This window comes from Cyrtonyx montezumae, unplaced genomic scaffold, assembly GCF_038088225.1.
Source record: "Cyrtonyx montezumae isolate F1298 unplaced genomic scaffold, pur_monq_1.0 scaffold_19, whole genome shotgun sequence".
Taxonomy (NCBI): domain Eukaryota; kingdom Metazoa; phylum Chordata; class Aves; order Galliformes; family Odontophoridae; genus Cyrtonyx; species Cyrtonyx montezumae.
The window spans coordinates 4,225,122-4,241,310 of NW_027071925.1; the positions used below are offsets into that span (position 1 = coordinate 4,225,122).

At 56.1% G+C, this 16,189-nt stretch overlaps 3 protein-coding genes across 4 annotated transcripts; all 3 read left to right on the forward strand.

Moving 5' to 3' along the window:
* Window positions 1–1,087: 1,087 nt before the first annotated feature.
* MYADML2 (myeloid associated differentiation marker like 2) lies at window positions 1,088–3,346 on the forward strand. The gene has a single exon (XM_065735267.1). The coding sequence runs from the start codon at window positions 1,157–1,159 to the stop codon at window positions 2,063–2,065; it is 909 nt and encodes a 302-aa protein (XP_065591339.1). The 5' UTR covers window positions 1,088–1,156; the 3' UTR covers window positions 2,066–3,346.
* Window positions 3,347–5,930: 2,584 nt separating this feature from the next.
* Window positions 5,931–8,714, forward strand: PYCR1 (pyrroline-5-carboxylate reductase 1). 2 transcript variants are annotated; one of them, XM_065735265.1, is made up of 7 exons: window positions 5,931–6,061; window positions 6,132–6,202; window positions 6,277–6,456; window positions 7,020–7,241; window positions 7,712–7,804; window positions 8,201–8,364; window positions 8,456–8,714. In XM_065735265.1, exons 1-7 carry the CDS (start codon window positions 5,995–5,997, stop codon window positions 8,613–8,615), a joined length of 957 nt encoding a protein of 318 aa, XP_065591337.1. In that variant the 5' UTR covers window positions 5,931–5,994; the 3' UTR covers window positions 8,616–8,714. The 2 variants fall into 2 exon arrangements, with proteins under 2 accessions (XP_065591337.1, XP_065591338.1); XM_065735266.1 differs by lacking the exon at window positions 8,456–8,714 and having other exon boundaries at window positions 5,944–6,061; window positions 7,935–8,291.
* Window positions 8,715–10,163: 1,449 nt separating this feature from the next.
* Window positions 10,164–14,738, forward strand: MAFG (MAF bZIP transcription factor G). Its single transcript, XM_065735269.1, has 3 exons — window positions 10,164–10,252; window positions 13,521–13,582; window positions 13,657–14,738. Exons 2-3 carry the CDS (start codon window positions 13,547–13,549, stop codon window positions 14,107–14,109), a joined length of 489 nt encoding a protein of 162 aa, XP_065591341.1. The 5' UTR covers window positions 10,164–10,252; window positions 13,521–13,546; the 3' UTR covers window positions 14,110–14,738.
* The last annotated feature ends 1,451 nt before the right edge of the window (window positions 14,739–16,189 follow it).

The following is a 16,189-nucleotide window of genomic DNA, read 5'->3' on the forward strand; positions in this document are numbered from 1 at the left end:
TTGGCACCTCTGCCTGGTGTGAGATCTGAGGTTGGGGATGTCCCCGAGGGCTGGAGTGTGGCAGTGGCCCCGTGCCACGCGTGGGCTGTGCGAGGAATCCCTTCTGTGGCGTTTTTTGCATTCTGAGGCAGCAGCAAGAATCTGATTTAACTTTTAGAGTGAAAATGGAGAGACTTTTCCAGCGGTGAAGGAGCCTGGGGAAATGCATGCTGTAAATGGTGATGGGGATCGCAGGGTTTGATGATTCCTATAGGAATCCGTGTTCCAAAGCAGAGCGAAGGATATCAAAACCATTTTTTGTCAACAATTGCATTTGGTTTTGGCACTCGGAAAGATAAGAATAAGCAGTTCCCACATTAGTAAAACAGGGGAGAGCTTAAAGGAGACAGCCAGGACTGCTGTCCAAACGCTCGCAGCACAGCGGGGCCTTTCACAGCATGCAGATATATCGCTGCTCCAGATCAGAAGGAGCAAAGTGAGTCAGCTTCTATCGCAGCCTCTGCACTTTCACAGTGCCCGTGGTGCCCCCAGGCCCCTGCAACCAACCCCCCCCCGAGGGCTGTGCTTGGAGATCTGCAGCTGCAGGGAGAGCAGCAGTGACCAACACACGTCCAGAGGAGCAGAAGGGGGACCCAGAGCTGCAATGGAGCTCGCAGTGTCAGTGTTAAATAACACCCGCTCACGGCAGTTGAGGGGGGCAGGATTCGTTCCAGCACTATTAATATAGCCCCTATTTATATTCCTGGGTTCCTGCAAGCGCCACGGCATTGCTACAGCTGCAGAGCTAAAATGGAATAAATGTCAACCCCCGGGGAGAACGTGATCCTTTCAGCCATCATGAGGGAAAGCAGGCAGCGAAAGGACAGAATAAGGGGCAGTGTTCAGAGCCGGGAACTGATCGCAGCTCCCTGAGAGCGCAGCCGGTGGGCAGAGCCAGCAGTGACCTCCCTGCAGCAGCACTCTGTGCCAGAGACGCACGCTCAGCGTCACGCACAGCACCTACGGATACCGGCAGAGGCAGGCGGGGATTCGAGCTGCCGTCCGCCGATCCGGTGCCAGGTGTGACTCAGGACAAAGGAGCAAAAGCCCGAGAGGAAGTTTGGGCGGTTTTATTTTGTTGTTGTTGTTTAAGTGCACTGTCTGCAGGACTGGAAAGATGATGGAGAGCGCCGGAGGGCCGTATCTGAACACCGCGGCTGTGACATCTCCGGTGGGAATAGTCCGTTTGCTGCAGATGACGTTTGGATGCACCACGTTCAGCCTGGTGGCCCACCAGGGGGGATTCAGCGCAGCATACGGCACTTTCTGCATGTTTGTCTGGACCTTCTGCTTTGCCGTCACCGTCTTCATCATCACCTGCGAGTTCACGCATCTGCACAGCTGCCTGAGCATCTCCTGGGGAAACTTCACTGCCGCGTTCGCCATGCTCGCCGCGCTCATGTCGGTCACGGCGGCGGTCATCTACCCGCTCTACTTCGTGCAGCTCGGCTGCTACCCCATCACCTGTGAGGTGAGAGACTTCCGCATAGCGGCCAGCGTCTTCGCCGGCCTCGTGTTCCTCGTGTACGGCGCGGAGGTGTTCTTGACCAGGGCCAAACCGGGACAGGTCACCAGCTACATGGCCACCGTCTCCGGGCTCCTGAAGATCGTCCAGGCCTTCGTGGCCTGCATCATCTTCGGGGCGCTGGTGAATGACAGCCAGTACAGCAAATACGTGGCGACACAATGGTGCGTGGCTGTCTACAGCTTCTGCTTTATGGTCACGGTGGTGGTGGTCGCCTTCAGTGTCACAGGTAAGACCGCCCAGCTGTGCTTCCCCTTCGAGCGCTCTGTGGTCGTCTACACTTTTGGGGCCGTCCTGCTGTACGTGAGCGCGGCCGTCATCTGGCCGGTGTTCTGCTTCGACAGCAAGTACGGCTCCCCGCAGCGCCCCAGCGCCTGTTCCAAGGGCAAGTGCCCCTGGGACAGCCAGCTGGTGGTTGCCATCTTCACCTACGTCAACCTGCTGCTCTACGTCGTGGACCTGGCCTACTCCCAGCGCATCCGCTTCGTCTCCCACATCTGAAGCCCAGCTCTGCCCCGGCTCCAGCAGCAGCAGCGGGAGATGGGACGCAGCGAGGACGGGCACCGACCGGCTCAGGAACCAGAGCTCATTGCCAGGGCTGAGTGGGCCCACAGTCACATCCGACACGGGTCAGCTGCCCACCCCCCATCAGTCAGCATCTGCTTCAGCCACCTGGTGCCAGAGTGAAGAAGTTCTGCAGTGTGAAGTATGCAAAATGGCCTCTCGTCTCCAGAAGGCAAAAGTACTTGCTGCAACAGTGGGTCTGTACGCTGCTGGAATCCTGAGCCAAATATTAGGAAAGACACCAAAGATTTTGAAACTGTTACCAACACTTAACTATAATCAAGTGACTGCCCAGGAAGTGGGAAAGTTAAAAGCTGCATCAAGGAACAGCAGTTCCAGAGATGAAAAACAATGCTAGAGTTTGGGTTAGTCTGGGCTGTGTGGTGAGACATGAAATACTTGCAAATGTGGGAAATTCCAGTCAGGACGTTTCTGAGAAGAACTTCATAGCTGTGATATTATTTTGATGATTTCCTTTCCCTCTGCTCCCCTGTTTAGCACAGAAAAAAGAATATCCCAGGCACGCACCTCGAGGGGAAGTATGGGGATGACCTATTTAGCAAACACAAAGTCTTTACAGCAATGAACATTGGTGAAATTGGAGTTCTATTGCCAAGAAATGGTGCAGAACAGCCCCGAAATGCAAAGCAACTGCAATCAGATGTCCTCACTCGGACAGGAGCAGAGGGTACCTCGGCGCCTGCGTTGTTCATATGCCATTGCTTCTTTATACTGATGTCAGGGTTCTTTTCCTGGAAGTTTAAAGATAAGTTTTGGGGGTGGAGGTGGGGAAGAGGGGTATGCAAAGATGAATTGATGTCACAGCCCTTCACAGCAACCAAACTTGCAGGGAAAATCACTGCGTGCAATGGTAACAAATTGGGAGTGCTGGCTCCGAGCAGATCAGGTTCTGGGATTCCTGAGCTCTCTGTGTCACCCACCAGCTGCACTCCTCCGGCCCATCCCTGACAAAACACCCAAAAAAGTCCCATGCAGCACGGCTCAGATTTCTGGCTTAACTGAATAATTCTTCACTTGTGATCAGGAAGACACTAAAGCAGTCCGAGTTCTTGTGCTGAAAGCATGCAGAGCAGACAGAGCTGATTAAAATCCAGAAGTAGCTGACTGACAGAAGCGAGATTTATTTTTTAAGCAAACTAAAATAAAGCTGAATGGCAGCCTTGCAGACTCCACCTTCAGAGGTTTGTGTCCTTTCCTCTTGCTTTCCAGCAGAAAGCAGAGCTCAGTTCATTTTGATGCACAAAGCCTGTATGGACCAGGCCACCAGACCTTCGGGGTGATGTTCTTTGTAGCAGACTCACTCCAGAAAAAGGAAGGAAACATGCTTTTTGTTATGGCCTTGTGTGGGGTTTGGAAAGCAAAGGTAAAACGTCCATTGGGAGAGGTTGCATTGCAGGATACTACTACTCTAAGGACCGTCCTTTAGCTGGGACCGTTAGCACGTGAAAGGAGCATCTATTCCATCTGTTGGAAAGGGAGTGTGCCACTCAGCCTTAACTGGGGCTTGGTTCTCTTCCACAAACCCCAATTAAGGCAGGAAATATGGAAGGTAACGGCTGAGCAAGAGGCTGGGCAGCTTCTCCCAGGGCAGAGCTTCATGCTATCTAACACAGGTATAAAAAGGGACACGAGGGAGCTCTATTTCTTGCAAACCAAGCAAAATAACATTTCGTACAAGTAAGAGATGCTGTTTGGAAAAGAAACCCATTTGTATTGGAGCAGGTAGCACACCAACAGAACCACTGCATGCAAATGGAACCTTGAGCCCTTACAATGCATTTTTTTTTAAACTGATTAATCTGGACAAATTAAGCTGTGTCACACTTGGAAATTATTTCATTGTTTTCATTACAGATTGACCTGAGGAAAAAATAAATAAAAAATGGGGGAGGGGGGGAGGATTGGCTTTAAGAAAGCATCATCCTTCCTGCAGAATTCACTGTGCTATGAGGGGATGCTGGCCATGGTGCCCAGCAGATGCCGCCAAATCTCAGATGAATCACAGAACTGTAGGGGTTGGAAGGGTCCTCCAGAGATCATCGAGTCCAACCCCCTGCCAAAGCAGCTCCCAGCCCAGGATGCACAGGTAGGCATCCAGGCGGGTCAAAGAAGAAGCCTCCACCATCTCTGTGTGCAGCTCCAGTGCTCCGTCACTGCACTGTGAAGAAGTTCCCATGCACATTTGTGCAGAACTTCCTATGCCTCAGTTTGTGGCCATTTCCTTTCTTCCTATCACCACACACTGCTGAGAAGAGTCCAGCCTCATCCCTTTGCCTCCCACTGCTCGGATATTTATAGACGTGGATCAGATCGCCTCTGAGTCTTCTCAAGGCTGAACAGCCCCAGGTCTCTCAGCCCCTCCTCACGCAGGAGGTGTTCCATGTCCTTTATCATCTTTGTATCCCTCCATTGGACTGTTTCCAGATCCCTGTCTTTTTTGTACCAGGGAACCCAGAACTGGACACAATACCTGGACATCAGGGCAGAGTAGAAGGGGAGGATCCCCTCCCTCGACCTGCTGGCCACGCTCCCTCTAGTGCACCCAAGGATCCCACTGGCTTCCTTGGCCACCAGGGCACAGTGCTCATGGCCATCCTGTTACCCACCAGGACCCGCAGGTCCTTCTCCTCAGAGCTCCTCTCCAGCAGCTCATCCCCAACCCGTACCGGTGCGCGCAGTTATTCCTCCCTAGGTGCAAGGCTCTACACTTGCTCTTGTGAAGACTTCTGGAAGTTCCTGTGCTCCGTAACACCACATTTTTTTCTCTTTTTTCCCCCTTGTTTTCCAGCTTGGTGCAGGTTTTGCACCAAGCAATGAGCAGAAACACTACAAAAATCTGTGACCACCACCGAGCGACAGCATGGGGGGGGCACAACACGAGGCCTGGGGGAAACCTTCGGGGTAACATTCACGAGGAAACAGAACGTAACGTGGAAATGATGATAGCACTGAGTGGAGGAGTGGAAAGAGAGGCACTGCCAAGAACAGCGCGTTCACATCTGCCAGCCAAGGGCTGCGCAAAAATGTTCGCATGGTCAAAATGGCAAAAAATGAAGATTGTGTGGACAACAATCTGCTCCTTTAGGGGAAAAAAAAACCAAAAACAACACCAACAACCTCATGCTTCGGCGGTTAAAAACCCTCAAACCATTGGAAAGTATGAGATTGCCCAATCCGGGACAGACAACGTCCTGTATCTGCTTAATGCGATTTTAATTAGCACAACCCTGTTGCGATGCTGCTAATTAAAAACCCTTTACTTCCAGAGCTCATCCTCCTCCTTAATGAGTAAACGATGATGGAGGACCTCATCACGAAGGCGTGCTGCGGGTACGTGCGTGCCTGCAGAGCCCCGGGGCTGCGCGGGCACCCGCACCCAGACATACACGTTAACAAAACGAAACGCTCAACGCGAACAACAACAAAAACCCCAACCCGGGGAGGGCCGCCCCTCCTCGGCCCGCGCCCACCGCGTCCCAGCGCAGGGCGGGGTCCGAAGCTTCCAGAAGGGACCGCGCTCCGCGCGCGGCTGCGGCGGAACGAGAGCGCCCCCCGGCGGCGCGGAGCACGGAGGCCGCGGCGGAGCCCCGGGCGGTCCGCGGAGGCGATGAATGATGCAACACCCGGAGCGAGTTGCACCAATCGCTGGCGAGGGCTCAGCCGGAGGCCCCGCCCCTCGACCTTTGAGAGGCGGAGAGCCGGCTTGGCCCCGCCCCCCTGCACGCCGATTGGCTGCGCGCTTCCGTCCTGCCCCGATGCGCCGCGTCTCCGCCTCTCTGAGCGGAGCGCGGCCACGTGGACGGCGGCGCGGTTGCAGGTGGGCTGTGGGCGCTCCGCACCGCACCATGAGCGTGGGATTCATCGGGGCCGGGCAGCTCGCCTTCGCCCTGGCCCGGGGCTTTACGGCAGCAGGTGGGTGCGGGGCTGGGGGGCGTGGCGAGGCGAGGCGAGGGGCCCGGGCTGACTCGCACTGTGTCTGCAGGGGTCCTGGCAGCTCACAAGATCACGGCGAGCTCCCCGGACACGGAGCTGCCCACCGTCAGCGGGCTGAGGGTGAGTGCGGGCGGGCGGCTGGGCGCTGCCCCAGGCCGGGAGCCCCGGACCACAGCTTCTCTCTACCGCTGCAGAAAATGGGCGTGAACTTCACGGTGAGCAACAAGGACACGGTGAAGAGCAGCGACGTGCTCTTCCTGGCTGTGAAGCCCCCCATCATCCCCTTCATCCTGGACGAGGTGGGGCCCGACATCGAGGAGCGTCACATCGTGGTCTCCTGCGCAGCCGGCGTCACCATCAGCTCCATCGAGAAGGTGAGGGCTGGGTGCTGCTGAGCCGGGCAGGGCCCACTCAGGGCAGCAGTGCTCTGGCAGTGCCCTCGAGCCTGACCCTGGCATTGCCTGTGGTCCCCAGTGCAGCATTTGTGCTGTGTTGAGCTGCTTGCTGTGGCCCACCTTTGCTTCATCAGAATAAGCTGCAGTGCTCCTCATGGCAGCTCTTTTATTACGTGAAGTGGTATCAGATTGCTTTTTCTCTCTGCAGCAGTGGGTCTTCTCCCCTGAATTTCTGCAGGCTTTGTGCTTGGTGTCTGCAGGAGCTGTTTGGGAGCTGATGGGGTGGGTGGTGGGGATATTGTTCCCCACAGCAGCTCTGCTCGGTGTTCTGTTGGGTGTTGTGACTAAAGATTTCACATTTAAGTTTTGCCTGCTTTGACTTAAAGCAGTGAATTTGGTATACAGGAATCTCTGTGTTCCTCTGCTTGCACTGCTTTGTCCCTTGGGAGCCCCTTCCTGTTTGAAATGCCAAATATGCACTAAAGCTCTTTTTTTTTTTTTTTCCTTCTTTCTCTCTCTCTTCAATAATTTTCTGCCCTAAGAAACTCTCTGCCTTCTGCCCCACACCTAAAGTGATCAGGTGCATGACCAACACCCCTGTGATTGTCCGAGAAGGTGCCACAGTCTATGCTACCGGGACTCATGCAGATGTGGAGGATGGGAAGCTCTTGGAACAACTGATGGCCAGCGTTGGCTTCTGCACCGAGGTGGAGGAGGACCTGATTGATGCTGTAACAGGGCTCAGTGGCAGTGGCCCTGCGTATGTACGTGCTGCTCTCTCAATTCATGAAAATGCTGGGGATAGTGGTGGGCTTTGCATGCACTGAAAGTCTGTGCGCATTTAGTGTGGGGTTTTTTTTGTTTTTCTCATTCACGATGGGACATGTAATCCAGGTATCCAGTTTATAACCAGTGTGGGTCAACAACAGAAGTCTATTACCAGTTGGATGAGTCTGAAGTCCATACCCAGTGTGCAGTGTCTGCGTTGCAAAATCTGGGCCTGTTGTTAGGATGACAGAAGTTGAATTTCTTCTATTCTCCCTACAACTCTGCTGGAGCTGGTGGGAGTGAAGCATGACATGGTGTCAGTGCAGTAAAGGTGCTGACTTTTGTCAAGTCTCTGTGAGTGATAGGAGTCACAGTGTGATCCCAGAGTTGTGTATTCTGTCTTTTGTAAGAATATTGGCCTCAGAATCGAGACTTTGAGTCCTTTTTTTCCTGTGTCTGGTGTCAGGCGTTCACTGCTCTGGATGCTCTGGCAGATGGAGGTGTGAAAATGGGACTTCCCCGTAGGCTGGCTGTTCGACTCGGAGCCCAGGCTTTGCTGGTCAGTATTGCTTCTTCCAAAATGCACTTGTACCTCTGTCTGCCCTGTGCAGAGCATTCTGTACATTGTAGTTTTAAATGATTGTAATCCCTTTACTGAATGTAAATATACACGATTTGAATGCACACAGGTTCCTGGTGAGGGGACATAGGAAGTATCTGCAGCAATTTGCTGGTGCTGATGGTGTGGTGGGACTTGGGCCTGGGGAGCCATCTCTCCTCTGTAGGCTTTTCCAGCTCTGAAAAGTGTTTTGGCAGCCTGCTAATGGCTCTTGGGCAGGAGACCAGTTTTGCCCTTTGTGAGTGTTTAGGTGCTGCTCTAAGCAATGAAGAACAGGAGTATCTGGCAGTGGGTTTCCTCAGAGTTTGGGTAGGTGTTTTCTCTTCCTCGCTACAGGGTGCTGCCAAAATGCTGTTGGAATCAGAGCAGCACCCAGGTCAGCTGAAGGACAACGTCTGCTCCCCTGGGGGAGCCACCATTCATGCTCTGCACTTCCTGGAGAGCGGTGGCTTTCGCTCACTCCTCATCAATGCTGTGGAGGCTTCCTGTATCCGGACAAGGTGAGCACTGAGAGATGCTAAAGAGTCAGCAACACTTGTCTCTTCCTCTTGCTATTTCTTACAATCTCTCTCTTCTACCACCCTATGGCAGGCAGCTGCAGCATTTGGCAGACAAGGAGAAGATCTCCCCAGCAGCCATAAAGAAGACTTTGTTAGATAAGGTGAAGCTGGAGTCTCCTTCTCTGTCTTTGGCATCTGCCAGCAAAGTCAGTCTGTTCAACAATAAGAACCCCAGCAGCAAGAACAACTGAGCAGACTGCCGTATGCTGGCTGCACTGACCATCAGTTTCCTCCATGCCCTTTCTTTTTTGATCTAGGGAAATGTTCATGCTGAATGTTGGTGTCCTCCATACCTGACTCTTGGTTAGCAGCAGCTGTGGGGCAGCACAGAGCTGTTCACTGTGGGCATGGGTAGCACCATAATCAGAGCTTTGTGACATGCACCACTTGCTGGAAGCCTTGGATGCTTCCAGAACTGAGGTAGCATTTATTGTGTTCCATGTAGAAATAGTTTATAGGAAGATTTTTAAGAACTTTCTGAATGCTTTTTAGTCTCAAAGCTTTGAGTCAGGTCTGGATCACTCTTTCCCCTTCTCGCATCTGCTATCAGAGCTCATCTCTTGTCTTTCTTAGCTAGAGCAGGTGCTACCACGCAAATGCAGTGCTGTGCACTTAGGCTGGGTTCTAATATGCTTCTCACAAGGGACCAAAGTGCCTCTGCCTCATTTCCCATCCTCTTTGACTTAGAATGAGGGTTGATGCAAAGCCCTGGGCCACCTACTATTTCAGGTGCAGTCTTGGCAGTCATCCCCAGAACAGCAGCTTTGTGTGGCTTCTTTATAGCCACTTTCCCTGCAGAGTTTCCTCTTCCCCCAGAGTCGGAGTCCTGAACCAGGAAGCTGCACCCAGCATTGCACACTGGTGGATCACTGTGTCATACTGCTCTACTTCGATGTATACCGGGAACGCTCTGGTAGAAAGAAGGTGCTTAAGAGGGACTCAGTGCCTCCTTACGAACCTGGGGCATTTACGTATGTGGTGCAGGGAAAGCATTTGGGAATGAACGCAGAGGTTGGCAAAGGTGCTAGCAGTGTCTGTGCAGTGCTAGTGTTAGACGGTAGCAGAGCGAGACCCCGTAGGTGTGACATAGCTGCTGCTCTTCCTGGTCCTTAAATAAACGGTTCTTCTGACGGACCCGTGGCTGCTCCCGGCTGTTCTCCGTGGGCGCAGCTCTGTGCCCGGTGTGTCCGTGCCGTCCGGCGCTGTGTGCTCACCCGGCTCAGCACTGCTGTCCCATCGGCCTCGCGGCGGATCCCCTCCGCGTTCGGGCTCTGACCGGAGGCGGGTGGGGGCCGCGCTGCTTCCCCGCTCGGAGCTGCGGACGCCCCACGGAGCAGGGCCGGGCGTCGGCCGATGCAAAGGAGAGGAGCAGCCGGGGCCGATGTAGTGCGGCGTGGGAACAAAGGGCGACGGCAGCGGAGCCCCCAGCGCTGCCCAGCGTCCACACGGCGAGGGACTCGAGGCCTCGCGGGGCTCCGGCCGCTGCCCGACGTCTCTTCCCTCGGCTTGCGCTTTCTCCGTCATGCAGCCTGGTTTCTCGCCGCCCGTCTGCAGCGCTCCTTCCCGCCCCGGTCCGGGTCACACCGCGGCCCCGCTCCCGCCGCCCCTTTAAGGCGCCGCCCCGCCCTCCTCTCCCCGCCGCCTCCGACTGAAGCGCGCGTCCCCCTTAAGGCGCGGGGCGGTTGCGCCGGGCGCTTCATGAATGGAGCCACGTGACCCAAACATCACGTGACGCGTCCGTGAGCGGCGGCGGCTCGCGGCGTCCCGGTCCCTGCAGCGCGGCCTCCCCGCCCCGCCCGGCCCCGGCCCCCGCCGGCTCCGTCAGGAGGTGACCGCAGCGAGCGCGGGCGGTGAGGGGCGCGCGGCGGCGGCGCCGGAGGGAGGAGGCGCGGCGCGGGCGGCGGGCGCGGCCCTGGCACCGGGCGGGGCGGGGCGGCGGGCGCGGCGGGCCGGTCCCCGGGGGCGGAGCGGGGCGGACGCCGCTGACTCACGGCGGGGGTCCGTGGGCCGCGGTCGCCGCCCGTTTCGCGGCGCGCCCGGCCCGCTCCCCGCCGCGGCCGAGCAACAGGTGCGCGGAGCCCCGCCGCTCCGCCCACCTCGCTCCGGGCTCCCCACCCCCCCCCCCTACCCTCGGCTCTCGGTTCTCCGCCCCCCGGGCCGGCCCCACGGTGTCCCGGCGGGCGTTGGGGCTGCGAAGGCCGAGGCCGCAGCGCGGCGCTTCCCCGGGGTTCCCCGCCGCGGGGCTCGGGCCGCCGGGACGCGGTACGCGGGCGGGGCGCGCCGCTCCGCTCCTCCCGCGCTGACCGCTCCCGTCTCCGCGGCGGTGGCGGCTGCGGGGTCACCGGGGGTCCCGCGGGAGGAGCGGCGACGGCGCTGCTCTGGCACTGTGCAACGGGGAAACTCCGGGTGTGTGAGTTCCGGGAGGGCCGCGGGAGGTCGTCTGCACACACACAGACACACACACAAATAAAAAGCACAAATAAACGCAACGGGGATCCCGCACCGGGGGGGGGAGGGAAGGATTGCTCCCCGGCCCTGCCCCGCGTCCCGGCGACGTCACCGTGTTTACAGTGCGCGCGTGGCGCGGAGCCGCGCTCGGGAACGGGGAAAGGGCCCCGCGCGGTCCGATCCGCGCAGGGGGGGTATTGGCTGCGGCCGTGCTGAGCTCAGTGCTTTTGAGCGCTGGAGAAATGTGTTGAGGCGGCATTTTCTTCGCTGCAGTCATCGCGTTTGGCACTTTTCAGTGAGATCTTTCTTCGGGAGCCTCTCAAAAGAGGAGGAATCGGCAGTCTGCAGGGCTGGGCTGTGTCTGCGTGCTGTTCGGGTCGGCTGCCCCCATCCCCGTGCTGCCACGGCTGTGTTGTGTCTGTGGAAGGGGGCAGGGGGGCCCAAAGTGGTGCCACGTTCCCAGAGCACAGCACGCACTGCTCAGTGTGGTACAGACACCGCAGCCTTCTGTCCAACAGAAGTGACGTTGCAGTTCGGGGATGGGGAGCACTCTCCCGACCCCGTTGCAGTTCTCTGGGTCCCTGCACGTTGTCCCTCACGGCCCATTTCTGCACTCACTGCACAGCAGCTCTCGTGGGCTCATCCTTTTGTGTCTGTGGATTTGTATCTTTTTCTCAGCAGAAATGACGGTGTGAAGTGCAGAGTGAGTGCGGGCTCTGCGGTCTGGGCTGTGCGAGCACCCTGCTCTGCTCTGCACCCTGAGGAGCTCTGCCCGTGCCCGGCCCGATGCAGTGTTTGTTTTTTCAGCTCTGAAGGAAGTCTGCGTGTTTCCCAACAGCAGGGACCCATTCAGCACTGCGGGGTGCACGTTTCTGAGGCCATACTGGCCCCAGCACACGGTCAGAGGGTTCTGCAGGTCCGGTGTTGTGTCTCTCCCCAGTTAATCTCTTCCTTCTGCCCCTTTTTCCAGCGGCCATTTTGTTTGCTGGGGAGGGGGGGTGGGGTGGGAAGGAAACAGAGGAAAGAAAGAGAAATAACGGTATAGGAGAGCGTGGAACTGATTTCAGGAGGCAGCAGTCTTTGTGTGTGCTCCCCCCGCTGCAGCCGCCTCCCTTGGTGGCAAAGTGACCCTTATGGCTGTGCTGTCAGGTTGTCAGGGACATGGTGCTGCGAGGAACATTGTCCTCTGGGTATAAATAGCTGCCTCCTGGCAGGCTCTGGCCTCGGGGACGTGTGAACGGTGCTCCTCTGCTCGGTGTCCTGCAGATCCCCCTCACCTCTAGCAGACAGCGCTGGGCGCATTGCGGGAGCCCGAGCCGCAGCTGCTGGAGGAGCAGAAATTGGTATTTGCTGACTGTACATCTGGGTCTTGGCTGCAACTCTGCCTCTTACGTGTAGCAAACAAAAGAGCAGCAAACAGAATTGCAGTTGGCTGGCACGGAAGGTACAAAGGTGCTCACTGACTGCACCTGCACAGAGCGCTCGCCTTGCTGTGGGAGGCAGCTCCTGGCTGGGTCAGACAGACATGGCTGCTGCCTGACAGCTGAGGGTTCAGTTTGTTGGGGTGCAGTGGCATTCTGACCTGAGGTGCGAGGGGAGGAGGTGCGTAGGGACTGGAGCAGGAGCACAGGTATGCCCCAGTGTGAAGACGGCCCCAGGATCTGCTGTTACAGTTCTGGAATGCTGTCTTCCCTGGCAGCGAAGGAGTCGGCTCTCCTCTGGTTTCAGCTTCCCTTCATCTTTGTTTTCTTATCTCTTGGCTCTGAAGATAAGGGAGGGAGAAGGTGGTGCTGTCCTGGCACTGCTGGGGCTGATAGGGACTGCCTCAATGAGAAAGACGCACGGCTGTGGGTCAGCTTTGGGTGACAGGAGTCAGGAGGGCTGCTGAGGGCTCCCCAGATCGGTGATGGGATTCCTGTGTGCCCCAGCACCATGCTGCAGGCTCAGGCTGCCCATCCTCCCCACGGGAGGGGTCAGGTGCAGAGCTCCAGCTCCAACCCAGCCGTGCTGGCTTTGCTGAGGAGCAGCCACGGTTTGGGGAGGAGTGAGCACACCTCTGTTGCTCAGCTCCTAGCAGGTGCACTGAGCAGGTGAAGCTGTCCCCTCTGTTTACAGCCAGTCACGTGCTCCTGGACTGTGCCAGGCTGTGTCCTCAGGAGCATCGAGGGTCTGGCAGGACTCACCCTGTGCAGCTCTGGCTGTGCTGGGCAGCAGGCATGTGGGGCTGTGCTGATCTTAGGGGCTGAGGGGATGCAGCTGGGAGCAGAGGCGCGGGCTGCCGGTGTGCTGAGTCAGCATGACTGGCCCTGAGCAGGCGTGCTCCAGACCTGGCTGCTGCTGCCAGGCTATTTTTAAAAATGTAGCTTCCGTGTGTTCTGGCTCCTCCTATTTTTTTATTCCCCCCTGCCTGCCACAACCCAAACAAAACAAAAAAAAAACCACTGCTACAAGTCTCTGTGGTCATAGGGCTGCGGAAGGGCAGCAGTTTCTGCTCAGGGACAGACTCTGTTGCACTGTGAGTCCGATGCAGTGGGGCTGAGTGCTGCCTGGGGAGGGCAGTGGAAGTGCCCCAGCATGGGGTGTTGCTGCGGGGCTCCGGCTCTGCTGGGAACTAACCCGGGGGCTAACCTGACCTCCTTCCCTTCCAGAGCCTGACTGACGTGGCTGCCGTGTTATGACGACCCCCAACAAAGGAAACAAGGCCTTGAAGGTAAAGCAGCAGGGGGAGGACGGGGCTGTGGGCGCTGCTCGAGGCTTGGGACTGCACACCTTCTGTTCTCACAGGTGAAGCGGGAGCCAGGCGAGAATGGGACCAGCCTGACAGATGAGGAGCTGGTGACCATGTCTGTGCGAGAGCTGAACCAGCATCTGCGGGGCCTGTCCAAGGAGGAGATCATCCAGCTGAAGCAGCGTCGGCGCACGCTGAAGAACCGAGGCTACGCGGCCAGCTGCAGGGTCAAGCGTGTTACCCAGAAGGAGGAACTGGAGAAGCAGAAGGCAGAGCTGCAGCAGGAGGTGGAGAAGCTGGCCTCCGAGAACGCCAGCATGAAAATGGAACTCGATGCTCTCCGCTCCAAATACGAGGCACTCCAGAACTTCGCCAGAACCGTGGCCCGAAGCCCCGTCACCCCCGTGCGGGGCCCTCTCACCTCCAGCATGGGGCCCCTCGTCCCTGGCAAGGTCGCTACCACTAGTGTCATCACAATAGTGAAATCCAAAACGGACGCCCGGTCTTAGTGAAGCGAGTGTTGCCTGAGCTTGTCTGTGCAGGGCAATTAGGCACAAAACCAGCCTGGAATCCCCAAAGCACAAACCCTTCCCGCACGGGTCAGGGTTCCTTCTACTTGGCCCAGGACTGGCCTGCTGATCGCTCTGGTTTTGTTTTGTTGTGTTCAGATTGGTATGAGCAGTGGTGATGCATCCCTTGTCCTGTGCAGACAGCACCTCCCACCCAGCAGTCTGTAGCTCTCAGCTGCCCTTGGGACAGGCTGTAAGATCTCGGTGTTCTAGCCAAAGGAAGTCTGCGCTGCGCAGCGAGAGGCCTGGAGGGAGGCTTTCTTCCTGGAACCCCAGTTTTCAGTCACTTCCAAAGGCTTGATTTCATTACTCTTCCAGGTGGTGTGTGCAGGTGTCTGACTGCCCAGCACCTGAGCCTGCTGCTTTTGTCTCATCCGGTACCTGTAGTTGCAGCTGGGATGTTCTGTGTAATAGATGTGGCATTCATTTCTAGGTGCGCCTCTGTGCCCGAGCAGTGAGTTTCCTTCAGGCTTCCATTGCAGTAGAGTGTGGATAGCAGTGGTGGATGGGAAGATGCTGGCGTGCCCTGCTGCCTCTGCCCCAGTGGAGGAGAGGGGGTTGGGACGGGGTCTGCGTGGGGGCCCAGCACCTGGGGGGGGGAGGGGGAGGGAGGTACCTTGCTGACTGCAGGCCGGTTTTGTGCCTAATGCGTTGCACTGAACAAGACCAAAATCACTAGTTGTTCCCGTGTTCTGAGGGTATCAAGTGTCTCTAGTGTGATGGTTTACACGACCAGTTTATGTGGTTAAATAGCCCTTTTATTTAAAGAGAAACATCGTTTTAAGAGTTATTAAATTATCTAAGTTTAAAATGAAAAATCAGACAGAAGAGAGAGCGTATTTATAGTCAGCTTTTTTTATCCGAGAGGGCGAGAATATTTGGCCATAGAAATGGGGAAATATTCTCGGAGACTTTGCTAGTTAAAAGTTAATAAATAAATAATTTTAAAGTTTCTCATGAACCTCCCGCAAACTGTTTGTGGCTCCGAGGTTAGTTTTTATAAAGAGTTATCAGACTTTATTTATAAAACTTAGAAAAAGACAAAAAAAGAGGCAAGTCCTGTTTGATATCTTTTTGCAATCGTACCAAAAGTGACTTATTCTCGACCTTGCTGGCTTCCCTTGTGTCCCCTCGTGTTGCGCTCTCTGTGCCCTCCGAGCTCCGCGTGGCTCTGTGCTGTGCTGCTGTCAGTGGTGCCTTTGCCATGTGCTGTTGTTCTCATGCTTCCGTTGTTTATCCTGAGCTCAAGTGAGAGGTTCACTTGGAACCTCTCCGAATTCTCCAGGAGGATTTCTGGCACACGGGCAAAGTTGCTGTTCTTCTCAGAGGCAAAAACAAATGGCTGGTGCTGCTAAGGAGAGGTCCCTGCCCAGAAAGCACTGCTCTGCAGAGGCACTTGGGATGTCTGCTTCTCTCTCTGGGTGTTGCAGCTGTGCTTCTGTACAAGCAGCTCAGGCCTCTCACTGCTCAGCCAGTGCTGGTCTCGGTGTTACCTGCGTGGGGGATGTGTTCCCAGTGGAACTGCTCTCCTCTGACAGAGACGTAATGCAAGGGAGAGCTGTATAAGTTCAGAAGGAGGCTGAGGGGATTTACTGCTGGAGCTGGATGTGGATCCTTTGGTCAGAGCTCATGCAGTTCTCATGGCTCCAATAACGAGAGGCAAGGCTGACAGTGTTTTGGGCAGTGTAGGACCTGCACTTGTCTTGAAGTTGCAGTCTCTTGTGCTGAGCATCTGCATATTACTGAAAAGTGAGCCACGTCTCAGTTACTGCTTTTTTCCTGGTGCAGCTTCTGGCTATAGGTATTGGTAAAGGTACTTAAACTTCAAGCTGTGTGACACAGCTGAGAAAACAATTTGTAGTCAGGCTCCATTTTCACTCTAGGACAGACCTCCCTGCCCTCACCTCCTGGGAGACTCAGGCTGATTAACGAGTCATTTTGGAGAAGCAGGGTATGGGGATGAAGTCCATTTGATCTTTTGGCTGTTGAAAATCACCTGAGCACAGGAGACAGACAAGGA

What these genes read in the sequence shown, in the direction of transcription:
- MYADML2 (XM_065735267.1), top strand. Translation starts at nt 1,157, where the DNA reads ATGATGGAGAGCGCCGGAGGGCCGTATCTGAACACCGCGGCTGTGACA.
- PYCR1 (XM_065735265.1), top strand. Translation starts at nt 5,995, where the DNA reads ATGAGCGTGGGATTCATCGGGGCCGGGCAGCTCGCCTTCGCCCTGGCC. An exon ending in CCGGGGCTTTACGGCAGCAG is followed by an intron (nt 6,062 to 6,131) that starts GTGGGTGCGGGG and finishes CTGTGTCTGCAG; the next exon opens with GGGTCCTGGCAGCTCACAAG. An exon ending in CCACCGTCAGCGGGCTGAGG is followed by an intron (nt 6,203 to 6,276) that starts GTGAGTGCGGGC and finishes CTACCGCTGCAG; the next exon opens with AAAATGGGCGTGAACTTCAC.
- MAFG (XM_065735269.1), top strand. Translation starts at nt 13,547, where the DNA reads ATGACGACCCCCAACAAAGGAAACAAGGCCTTGAAG. An exon ending in AAGGAAACAAGGCCTTGAAG is followed by an intron (nt 13,583 to 13,656) that starts GTAAAGCAGCAG and finishes CTGTTCTCACAG; the next exon opens with GTGAAGCGGGAGCCAGGCGA.